The sequence below is a fragment of the Stenella coeruleoalba genome (assembly GCF_951394435.1).
Source record: "Stenella coeruleoalba genome assembly, chromosome: 3".
NCBI lineage: Eukaryota > Metazoa > Chordata > Mammalia > Artiodactyla > Delphinidae > Stenella > Stenella coeruleoalba.
Genome location: NC_137148.1, coordinates 7,679,602 through 7,692,478, shown reverse-complemented (window position 1 = coordinate 7,692,478; position 12,877 = coordinate 7,679,602). Strand labels below are relative to the sequence as shown.

General features: G+C 41.3%; 1 protein-coding gene across 6 annotated transcripts in view; it reads left to right on the top strand.

Annotated features, from left to right (window-relative positions):
* SEMA5A (semaphorin 5A) overlaps positions 1-12,877 on the top strand; it is a 477,874-nt gene that overhangs the window by 407,078 nt on the left and 57,919 nt on the right. For all 6 annotated transcript variants that reach the window (XM_079918531.1, XM_079918532.1, XM_079918535.1 and 3 more), the window contains one exon: positions 8,632-8,779. In XM_079918531.1, the coding sequence (XP_079774657.1) occupies positions 8,632-8,779 (148 nt within the window). The remainder of the gene's footprint in view (positions 1-8,631; positions 8,780-12,877) is intronic.

Below are 12,877 nucleotides of genomic sequence, written 5' to 3'. Positions count from 1 at the left end.
GAACTAAACTCGAGATTAAAGGAGAGCCTTGTCTCCCTGAGAAGGTACAAAAGACGATGGACTAGACATACACAATCATTAATAAAATCACATTGTGTTTATTTGAACACCGTCAACCATAAAGAACTCCTGAGTGGTCACAAATGAATAAATTGGCTCTCCTGGGAAAGTCCCGAAGTTAAGGTTAGGACTACAGTCAGTGACTTTTGATTTGGGATAAAATCTCCAATATATGAAAAATTCAATGAGAGCTTTATTGCAACAGAGATCTCAGAAATAGCTACATCATTTTTTCTACATAATGGATAAAGAAAATATGTAACTTATATTCTAGCTGTACTTTAAAAGGCATGGGCATTTTGTTTTTCTGTTCTGAAACTTCCTGGAAAGTGATTTTCTTGAGTAGCAGAAACTGAATAGAAGCACTGACTCCTAAAAAGGCTACCAGCAAGGACGAAGCAATGGACCTCTGTGTATAAATATTATCAAAATGCAAATGTCATTGTCTGTATTTGTCTCCTGCTGCGTGACACAAACTTAATGGCTTAAAGCAACACACATTTTTTAACTCAAGTCTCAGTGGACCAGGAGTTCCTACATGACTCATCTGGGCTCTCTGCTTAGCCAGAGCTGTGGTCTCATCTGAGGCTCAGCTGAGGAAGGATTTACTCCCAAGATCATGTGGTTGTTATCAGCATTCAGTGCCTTGTGGGCTGTCAGTCTGGGATCTGGGCGTCTCACTAGTTGTCAGCCTGAGACGGTCCTCAGTTTCTTGCCAAGTGAGCCTTCCCAATATGGTCATTTGCTTCCTCAAATCCAGCAAGGAAGAGAATCTCCTTGCAAAATGGACATCACTCTCCTATGTAATGTCATCACAAAGGCGACAAACCACCACCATTCCATATTCTATTGGCTACAAGAAAGTTACAGACCCAGTCCTCAATCAAGAGGGGGACATGACACGGGATACGAACATCAGAAGGGCAGGGATCATTGGGCTCACCATATAGTTTATCTGCCAGCATCGATTCTGTGTCCCTGACGTGTACAAAATGCATTTCTCCCCTCCCAAGTTTCCACAAAATGTTATACCATTCAATCATTTCCCCAAAGTCCAGAACCTTATTTAAGTCAGACCCATATGTGAATGAGCCTTCCTGGGTGTAGTTCATCTCAGTCTGTCCATCTTTAAAATGAGAGACACGTTGTCTGCCACCAACACACCCAGTGAACCCATGGTGGGACAGGCAAAGGGTTACAGCTACAGAGAGTTCTGTTGAAAAAGGGGGGAAATGGAAAGTACAAAGAAATTTCCCTTGAAATTCTGAAATCTATTCAGACAAGTGTATGGAGTTGCTTGATTAAGTTTCAAGGCTTGGCCATGATTCTCCACAATTCTTAGCTCTGTGTTCTGGGCTCTCACTTCTGTTTCCTGAATCATCCTTCCTTTCTCATGAAAGGTAGCATGTGCTTCCAGCTGGGCAGTTTAATCAGCCTGCTTCCTGCCAGTACAAGTCTGCGTTTCCAACAGCCTCATTTCATCTGTACTTTCTCCATACATTTCAGTCTAAGCTGGCGATCTTTTTGCTGAAATAAACTCTATAAGTCTTCTGTGAATTTCCTTGGGGTTTACTCTGCTGAAGAGATCTACACCCATAGATCTTTTTGAGATAGCCCTTCTCTACCTGGGGTTCCTGCTGAGATGGCTGAGGGACAACACCCTCCAGCTTGCCTGTGACTGAAAAGATCTGCGACTCTTTCTCTTGACCTTTTGAAAGGACTCCTTGTATGACTGAACACTACTCTGATCTTTTGATGTTTCTGAGGTTTTAACAAAAGGTTGTACACTCACATCCTCAGCTTTTTACTCTATGTCCACCTTTCCTGACAGTGCTCAGAAGCTGCTTCTTCGTTTTAGCATCTTTTGCCATCAGGAGAGGCCAAGAATTTCCAAAACCATCCAGACCTGTTTCTTTCCATTTAATATTGCTTCCCTCAATTATTTTTCCTTCCACATTTTACTATAAGCAGCAAGAAGAAACCAGGTGGCACCTTCAACACTTTGCTTGGAAATTTCCTTAGCTATATAACCCAAGTCACTCTTATGTATTCTGCTTTCCATATAACTGCGGTAACAAATTTGGGAGCTCTCTTCGTTGTATGACAAGGGTCTCCCTTCTTCTAGCTTCTAATAATATGATCCTATCTTCTTTTAGTTTCTTTATTGAGCTAAAGATATATATATATATATATATAAAACACATAAAATTTGCCATTTTTAACTGTTCAGTTCAGTGGCATAATTACATTTACAGTATTGTGCAACCATAACACTATTTCCAAAACTTTTACATCACCCCAAACAGGAACTCTGAAACCAAAAAGCAATAACTCCCTATTATTTCCTCCTTCCAACCCCTGATAACCTTTAATCTATAAATTTACCTATTTAGGAGATTTCATATAAGTAGAATCATACAATATTTTTATGACTGGCTTATTTCACTTAGCATATTGTTTTCAAAGTTCGTTCATGTTGTAGCATGTATCAGAACTTCATTGCTTTTTAAGGCTGAATAATATTTTCCCGCATGGCTGCCTCATATTGTGTTTACCCATTTACCTATCAGTTGACATTTGGGTTATTTCCACCTTTTGGCTACTGTGAATGATGCTGCCATGAACACTGGCATGCGGGTATCTGTTCAAGTCCTTGTTTCAGTTCTTTTGTGTATATATGTAGGAGTGTGTGTGTATATATATGTATAGAATTGCTAGGTCATATATTAATTCCATGTTTAGCTTTTAGAGCAACTGCAAAATTGTTTTCTACATTGGCTTCATCATTTACATCCCTACTAGCTACGTACAAGTGTTCCAATTTCTCTACATCCTTGCCAACACCTGTTATTTTTCATTTTTTGATTATAGCCATTCTAGCAAGTATAAAGTGTCTCGTTTTGAGTTACATTTCCCTAAGATGAATGATGTTGAGCATCTTTTCATGTGCTTATTGGCCATCTGTATACCTTTTTTGAAAATGTCTGGGCCTTTGCCCAGTTTCTAATTGGGTTTGCTTTGTTGTTGTTGAGTTTTACGTCTTTATTTTATCTCCTTCTAAACCTTCACTGGCAGCATCCTCAAAGTCTACATGTATACCGACAGTCTGTTCAAGGTGGTTTGGGTTTTCTCTACCATGCTTTTCAAAATTCTGCTTGTTTCTACTTATTCTCTAGTCCTGAAGCCTCTTTCATATTTTTAGATATTTCTTACACTAGCACTACATGCCTAGGTGCCAAGATCTGTCTTAGTTGTCATTCATAATAATATTACTTCACACTTAGCTGCCTAAAACACCACATGCTTTATTGGCTCACAGTTTCTGTGGTTTCGTAGTCTGGACAGAGCTTACCTGGGTCCTTTGCTTCAGGATCTCACAAGGGTGCACCAAGGTGTAGACTGTGGCCGTGGTCACATCTGAGGCTCAGTAGGAGAGGGGAGGGGACTGCTTCCTAAATCCCGTGGTTGTCAGCCACATTCAGTTCCTTCCGTGTCGTTGGACTGAAGCTGTTATCCAGAAGCTGCCCACAATTCCTTGCCACCTGGGCCTTTCGCATCCGGCTGCTTACTACTTCAGAGCCAGCAAGGGAGAGAATTTCTTGAAAGAAGGACATTACACTGTTATGTAACATATTCATGGGAGTGACAGCCTGTCATCTTTGCCATATTCTATTGGTTAGAAGCAAGTTCCAGGTCCCACCCACACTGAGTGGGAGGGGTTTACACAGGATGTGAATTCCAGGAAGCAAGGCTTGTGAAGACCATGCTAGAGTCTTTCCACTGCATTACCAAAGTTAAGAGACCCAGGAACCAAGGAGGTTTATTATATGATTTTTCTTCGTCTTCATGGGCAAGTTTACTTAATCCTGTGATGAACCAAAGTGATGCTCTTTGCAAGTCATTATCATCACTCTATCCTACTGGTTCCCTTAGCTTTCCCTTGGGGTAAAAAATAATATTATGGAGGACTCAATACATGTACGGTTTCTCTGGTGCCACAAAAGATTCCATTATCCCAGTGTGGCCCAGCCAAGGAACAATCACTTAAAGCAATCCAAGAAGAAAATAGTTCTAACAGTGCTCTGATTGGTTCAGGCTAACAGAGGTTTCAGTGAGAAACCAACGTGGATTGAACCACAGCAGAACACAATTTGTAGCATGAAGAAGTAGGACAAGGAACATGATACGGTATTGAAAGTCTAGTCTATACAGGATTGTGAAAGACAATGCTCTTCACAGAGACTACGTTTGTGGAAAAATGGATAATTTATGGAGAAATATTGCTGGACTATTAATTCATTTTTAAAGTGCAAAATGAGAAGGAGTAGTCATGGGTAAAATTAAAATCTTAATTTTTAATGCATCATGAAATGTATCTGTGACTGTCAGTGCTTTAAGAAGCTAGAGGTCCAGGAGAGCAAATAAAATTTCAAAACTGTTTAGCTTATCATTTGGTAAAAGCCAGCTGTGTGTTAAGGACTAGAGAATGAGGAACCAGTGGCTGGTCTACTGTGTAGCTATTTTATCCATAAATTAATAAAAATCCTTGCACACCCAGAGTCACCAAGGTAACTAAGTTTAGACGCCCATTGTTGTTTGTGACACTAGAGGCCCAATCAGGAGTTTAACAAGAGGTACGTCTCTCAGTGGCACGTGTTTGTTGGGTGGAGGAGTTAGGGGGGCAGAGGGACAGTACTCCCTTGAAATTGCAGAGAATCCAGAGTTAGGAGCTTGTAAGGGCTTAGCCTCTGAGCAGACTCTCCCAGGTTGAATTCGTGAGTGAAATCCAGACATAAAGGGACAAACTGGCAATTTCTAGTTCCCTCTGACCTCCCTTGCAGAGGGCGACAGTCACATATCCTGGTGTGCCTTTTGTCATGGGACTACTATAGAAAGAGAAAGAGAAGGGGGAAAGCACATTGCTGACCACCTAAAAATGAGGCCAAGTAAATCATTTATAACACTGGTTGAAATTTCTATGCTACACGCAGTTATCAAATTATCCAGCTGTGGACTTTCAGCTGTAATAATACGCTGAGTGTGTTCAAGGGAGGGCCTGCTGTAGGCAGAGATGAGAAAGGATTTATGCATTATGATTTATTTTGCTGTGGGGAAGTGGGAGCTCAGTTGCTGTGCCTTTTATTAAAAGTCGAGGGTTTTATAAGTATTTTTGGTAAGATCTTCCTTTGCCCTCCCTACTCTTATTGTTGGTTTGTTTTTGTTTCTGCAAGCTGAAATTCATGTCAAGGAGTCAAGGACTCCTTTTTAAATATGGGCAAAATCACCTTGGAAACAGGAGGTGGCCTTCTATCCACAATGAGAGAAGCTACACATGGATATTTTGAATTAAATGCTGAAAGTTCTGACGTTCTGAGCTTTCTTGACTTACTTCTTCCAAACGCGTTCTTAAAACAAATGGCGGTTGCCTCACAGAACAATCCTTGCACCAACATGTATGCTAATAATCACTAAGGAGTCAGGATGCTTTGCTTTACTTATGGTAACTACACATCTGCACAGGCTTCCTGAGGTCAGATGCTTTTCATCTATCGCGTCCTCAGTGTTGTTTTGGCTCTTCTATCTAGAGGTCACACTCTCTTAATTAGGAGCCTCCTTCCCCTTCCTTCCCACATGTGAAACTGTCCAGAGTCCTGAGCTCCCAGACTCAGGGCCCCAGAGGACTATCTGTCTTAAACAATCAAGCACACAAGGAAGAGTGATAAGTATTCAGTTGCACTGGCTACTCTTTCATGTGGAGATTTAGAGACCTAACCATTTCCTGATTGGTTCTCGACTCTCTGAAGGCTCCTTCCGCTGTGAGATATCAACCCTCTCTCCCTAGAAGCATGCCTCCTCCTTACATTTGAGAGGCTGACTTTGGACTCTGCTGTTTACTTATTTGCTTTTCTGTAGTCCACACGACTGCCATCTTTTCCCATTCTACCAGACGCCGTGGATGTGATGTCCCGTCCCTTCCCTTGCCATCACCACCCTCTTTGTTCACCTTGGGCTATCTCTCCCTCAGGTGGCTGGCATCTATGCCCTCCTGGCCGGCATCTGCTCCAGAAACTCGTCCTGCACGTGACCCCTCACCCTGAGCCTTTGGAGGCTCAGACCCCTCACTCAGGCATGGAGAACTCCTCTCACCTCAGGGGCTCCAGCGCCAGCAGGATGAGGAGACACCACCTCCTGTAGTCCAGCCTTCACTCTAACTCTGACGGTGCTATTTTGTCTCTGGAGCTTGGTGGGATTTCCTTGCCTCCTTGCAAATAAAGTTCAAATTCTTCCACCCTATTTGTGTAAAGATAGATCATTCCACTCCTTTTGCCTTTTTCTATTCACTTCTCCTCAATCACCTTTTTTTCTTTCGCGGTACGCGGGCCTCTCACTGTTGTGGCCTCTCCCGTTGCGGAGCACAGGCTCTGGACGCGCAGGCTCAGCGGCCATGGCTCACGGGCCCAGCCGCTCCGCGGCATGTGGGATCCTCCCGGACCGGGGCATGAACCCGTGTCCCCTGCATCGGCAGGCAGACTCCCAACCACTGCGCCACCAGGGAAGCCCCTCAATCCCCTTTTCACTTCACTCTTCCCACTCCTACCTTCTGTTCTTTTCCAGGATGCCCACTGATGCTCACTGTGCTTCATCCTGTTGACTCCCTTCAGCTTGGCCTGGCTTCTTGCTTTTCATGGCTCTACCTGTTACGGAATCCATCACATTCTTCATTAAATGTCCCTGGTTTGATGGGAAGATGGTTGAATCGTATCAACATTTGCTGTCAAGAAACTACATTCCCCGAATTACCTCTCTTACATTCTGGAAATCAGCTGTTTACCTCTATTTTTTGCTCATTAAGATAGTGTTTTCTGACTATGGAGAATAGTATGGAGTGTCCTTAAAAAAATAAGAAAAGAATTGCTATATGATCCAGCAATACCACTCTGAGGCATATATCCAGGAAAAAACCTCTAATTCAAAAAGATACATGCACCCCACTTCATAGCAGCACTATTTACAATAGCCAAGGCATGAAAGCAGCCTAAGTGTCCATGGACAGATGAATGGATAAAGAAGATGTTGTATACATATACAATGGAATACTACACAGCCATAAAAAACAATGAAATAATGCAATTTCTAGCAACATGGATGGGCCTAGAGATTATCATACTACGTGAAGTAAGTCAGAAAGGAAGACAAATACCATATGATATCACTTACATGCCGAATCTAAAATATGATACAAATGAACTTATTTACAAAACAGAAACAGACTCACAGACATAGAAAACAAACTTGGGTTACCAAAGGGGAAAGGGAGGAGAGAGAAATTAGGAGTTTGGAATTAACATATACACAGTACTACATATAAAATAGGTTAAAAAAAAAAAAGGACCTACTGTATAGCACAGGGAACTATATTCAATATCTTATAATAAACAATAATGGAAAAGAATATGAAAAAATATATATATAATGTATATCATATATATATATAAACTGAATCACTTTGCTATACATCTGAAATTAACACCACATTGTAAATTAAGTCTACTTCAATAAGGAAATAAAGATAGTGTGTTCTATCCTGCACATCCTGGACTTGGGTCTGTTTCCCTGTATGCATCTCAGGTTGGACACACCTGTGATAGGGAAGTACTCTTTGTGTTTCTGAGCACTTAGCGAGACACAATTGCCAAATGTGTCTCACTAAGTGTGGCAACATTCAGAATAACATCTTCCCTATGAGCTGTAAACCTGTGCCTTGCCAGGTTGTTTCCTTCTTATTTTTTGTTTGTTTTCCTCCCTTCGCTTTATTTCACTTGTAGTATTAAAGATGAGGAGAAATTTGATCCTTGTAAGGCTAAGGAAAGCCATGTATATTTGGCTAAAAATTGGCAGTATGAATATACATGTAGAAGTATAGTCAATCACTAAAAAATAGGACTAATTATCAATAGTAATTCAACTCTTTTTGGGTAACAGGTGGTCATCTAAATTAAGGTAGCTGGACATCATTCTGAGAGTCCACAAATAAATTTAAAAATACAATAACTTGGCAGTATGTGACTTGAAGCTTCATGCTAAAATTAGACTAACTTTTCTTTGACTTATATTAGTAGGATTACAGGCTTTATTTGATTCGAGGATGAGAAATGAATTCCAAATACAATTTGCTGCCTTTATATTCATAACCTACTTTATCTTTCAGTGTTTATGTTTAGAAGATACATGCCCTACTTAGGTATTTTCTATGTGTTCTCATTTTTTGAGTGTCTGTTTGAAGGGTTTTTTGTTTGTTTCTCCTCTAATTGGCTGCACAGGAAGATCCATCCTGCATTGTGAGTCTAACATTTTTTCATTGTCTCCTCCGCATCCCACTGTCTGTGCACACACAGCATGGCCAGCGCCACATCCGCCTCCTTCCCTGGGTGACCACCCGGAACACGAAACGCCCCTCACGCAGAGCATGCCCATGGGTTCAACATTCCGTGCAGGGCCAGAGAGTGGAAAGCCTGTGGCCTCACGTTCCACTAAACCCTTGCTTTTTTCCTCTTGGTTTCCTCATTACAGATACTGCAATGAGCATCTGCTGTGCCCCCCACACATGTTCTGGACAGGCTGGGGTCCCTGGGAACGGTGCACAGCACAGTGTGGAGGCGGCATTCAAGCTCGCCGCAGAACCTGCGAGAATGGTCCTGACTGTGCGGGCTGTAGTGTGGTGAGTAGCCCTCCTCATCCCCAGCCCACAGTCTAGAGCTGGGAGTCCAGAGTCAGCACACACGAGATGCTCTGGAAACACAAGGTGTCCTACAAACTCTGAATGCTCTGCAAACACAAGATATTCTGCAAACGCAAGATCCTCAGCAGACACTAGATATACTGCAAACATTAAATGCTTCATAGACATGACACATCGAGGCACTAGATGCTGTGAATCACGTAAGTCTTTCTGGTTAATGAGAATGTCTGGAGGAGATACTGGAAATTCAGAGTATCCTGAAGGCTGATTGGAATAAATATTCTCATGTGGGATATACTGCCCCAGGAGTTTTCCAGTTCTCATTTCTGAGCTAGTACAGAAACTTCAGTCTGCTTAACTCTGGGCACTATATTTGGTTTGGGAAATGGAATAAGGTCATCATATCAGGCCTGCGCTAAGTTATAAAATGTGGACAAACCTGAGACACTGAGGATTGAGAACCTTTATGGGGCCATTGTCAGAGCACATTTGGTGCCAATTCTGAGGGAATAAAAGACAAACGATGGTTTTGTTTTTCTTCTGCCTTAACGGGTCCTATTTCCCTTAACACTTTAGACTCTCAAATAAAATTCCACTTGTCAAGGGCCTGTTGTTGCTCGTCCTGTGTCATCTGTCAGAATGATTGAGCACCAAAGGCTGCTGGGCTTTCACTTTATTTGTCTGCCCCTGGTGCTGGCACTGCAGAGTGGCTGCAAAGACAGTGCAGGTGCTTTGGTGGAGAGGTTCAGCCTGAGAAGGTCTGGCTTGGCGCCCTTCCTCACTGGTCTTCCAGTTGGTCTTTGCAGCAATTTTGTAACCTTGGCTCCTGAGGCTTAGGATGTTTCTGTGTTGTTGTTTTTGTGAGATGCAAAGACCACACACTCCAGATAGCCTTGGGAAATTTGGAGAGAAGAAGAGGATTATTAGGTGCTTTGCCAGATATTACGTCCAACCCAAGGAGATTTCTGTTATTGGGATTTGCAATTAGATTTCTTCCCCTTCGCACTGGCAAAGTTTGCAGTAACTTTAATCGAATCTATCACTGATTATAGAGGCACTTTCTTCCAGGTCACCCTGAACTAGCTTTCAACCAAGGAAAATCTTAGTATCCAGTTTAGGATGATGTAGTTATTGATATTTCAGATGCTAAGATTTTTAATTATTTATGAAAATGTGGCAGGTGAATCTGTGAACAGTCACATGTTCTAGGAAAACAGTTCAAATGTGGTAGATTTATTCTTTGCTGAAATATATCAGTCCTGTTCCCGGTGGCTCGACATTTAACACTGGGATCTCCACTCCCATATCAAGGTTTGTCTCCTCTGCTGGGAAACCACAGGGATGGATGACCTGAGTTGATCTTGCACTTTAGTCTCTAAAACTTTGCAATACGAAGAACTCAGAAAACATTTCAGGTCTTTCATTTTCTTATTGCAAACTGACTTCAATTATTACATTTAAAAACAGTTTAATGAAAGAAAAATTATATTAAGGAAAGAGTAGGCTATCTCCTACGTAGTCACTGGAGTATGTGTGTGTGTGTGTGTGATACATATGATTATAAATGTAAAAACTGAATGTCTTTCCAAAATGTTCATGTATTTTGGCTTTATTTGTGTCTAAATTTACAGAATTATGGTTTATGAAAAAATATAACATCAGTTTTCAAATCCAGAGTAATATCATGAATGTTTCTAAGAAGCCTAATATAAGTTTTTAGGTATTTTAGTTTCGTTTTCTTTTTCTTCCCCACCATAGTTAATCTACTGGCCATGTAATTCCAGGAAGGTGTTATTATGGTACACTGGAGCAATCTATTCTTTTACGATAGAAGCGCAGCATTGATTTTTTTCCTGCATGGCTTTTTTTTTCTATTTATTCCAGTTTCTGTCTCTTCTAAGGCAGGAATGCCAAATGAGGGACATAAGCAGAATGAAGGAGGGGCTTGGTTTCTTTGCTTAGAAAATGTTTCCTATCAGTTCAATTTGTAAGATTTTTTTAAAAAAACTAGTAGCTATTTAGGTAAAGTAATATGTTGATCATATTCTGGTTGCAGTTTAGAAATCTTTGGCCATGAAGTATGTTTGTTTTTGATGTTTTGTCTTCTACCAAGATAGTGGCACACAACAGTGTAAATCAACTGTACTCTAATATAAAATAGAAATTAAATTAAACATTAAAAAACAGAATTAAGGGGGCTTCCCTGGTGGCGCAGTGGTGGAGAATCTGCCTGCCAATGCAGGGGACACGGGTTCGAGCCCTGGTCTGGGAAGATCCCACATGCTGCGGAGCAACTGGGCCCGTGAGCCACAACTACTGAGCCTGCTTGTCTGGAGCCTGTGCTCCGCAACGAGAGGCTGCTATGGTGAGAGGCCCGCAATGAAGAGTGGCCCCCGCTTGCCGCAACTAGAGAAAGCCCTCGCACAGAAACGAAGACCCAACACAGCCAAAAAAAAAAAAATACAGGAGTCCATGTATTTTCTGCAGGACTCTCCAACCAAAGAAGCTAGTGTAATAGGGAAGAACAAATCTGATTCCATATTAGATCTGTTCCTTTAAAAAAAAAAAAAAAAGAATTAAGAAACAAATGTAAGGACATTTTAAATTGGAAAAAATGGTAGTGGCTGTAAGTATAATTTATGGATTTTGGATTCATGAAATTGATTATCTCCTTGCCGATATCTGGCTGGATGACAAGTCAGGTGATATTTCTGAGTCTCTGTCTCCCCCACTAAGAAGAAGGTGATCATTCATCCCTCCTAGAGCTGCTGTATCAGGTGCGGTGATGCACCTGATGATCAGCCACAAGGTCTCACCTTCCCTGTGAGTTCTCTTTCCTACTCTCATTTCTTTAATTGTTATTCCTGGGCTTCAGCTGCTTCTCTGAGTCCAAGCTTATTACAAATGACTGTATACTAATGGAATGTTATTTACACAGTAAAGGACAGCTTTGTGAAAAGTATAACAATTTGAATTTCCTGAGCACTACAGCAGCCAATAAAAAAAGAGTTGGTTTCGGTTTCAGGTATGAACGGGATAAAAAAACTTGAGAAACTTTTCTTGCGCCACCATTTTTAAACTGAAGTTTCATGAAAAGATTTCCCATATTTCACCCATGATATTCATACATCCTTGTCTTTGATTAAACCTCCACGCCTTTATTTAAATCTCAGTAAGAGATGGTCAGTTCAGACAGTTAAAGACCCTCATTGAGAGCCATTTGTTTTTTCTGTGAAACTCTGTTCTTAAAGTTCCAAATGTTGATATCTTTTCACAATTCTGATTTCAGTTCTTTTGCTTACATATGTAGAAGTGGGCTTGCTGGATCGTATGGTAGTTTTATTTTTAATTGTTTGAGGAACCTCCACGATGTTTGCAGTAGTGGCTGCATCATTTTGCATTCCCATCCAAAGCATGCAAGGGTTCCGATCTCTCCACATCCAGAAGAATTGAAATCAGGATCTTGAAAAGCACTCTGCACTCCCATGTTCATTGCAGCACTATTCACAATAGCCGGGATGCGGAAACAACCTAAATGTCTATCTACAGATGAATGGATAAAGAAAATGCAGTAGAGATGTACGACGGAATACCACTCAGCCTTTAAAAAAGAAGGAAATTCTACCTTGTGTGGCAACATCAAGGAACCTCGAGGACATTAAGTGAAATTGGTGCTAGAAGTGAAATTAGCCGGTCACAGAAAGACAAATACCATGTGAGTCCACTTACAGGAGGTATCTGAAATAGTCAGATACATAGTATCAAAGAGTGCAAGTGTGGCTGCCAGAGACTGCATGGAGAGGGAAATGGGGAAATCAAGTTTCATCTAAGGAAGGTGAACACGTTCTAGAGGTATCCTCTACAGCATTGTGCCTTCTGTCAACAACACGGTACTGAGCCCTGAAATATTTAAGAAGGTGGATCTCATGTTAAATGTCTGTCATGTTTACCATGACAAAATCAAATAATAAAAAGTAAAGTTAAAGAAAAATAAGTTCCAGATGTTGGAGGCTTGAGGGCCCATGAAGGCTTGGGTTGTTTGGGGAGCTGATTGACGCGTACAGAGGGAGAGCCTGG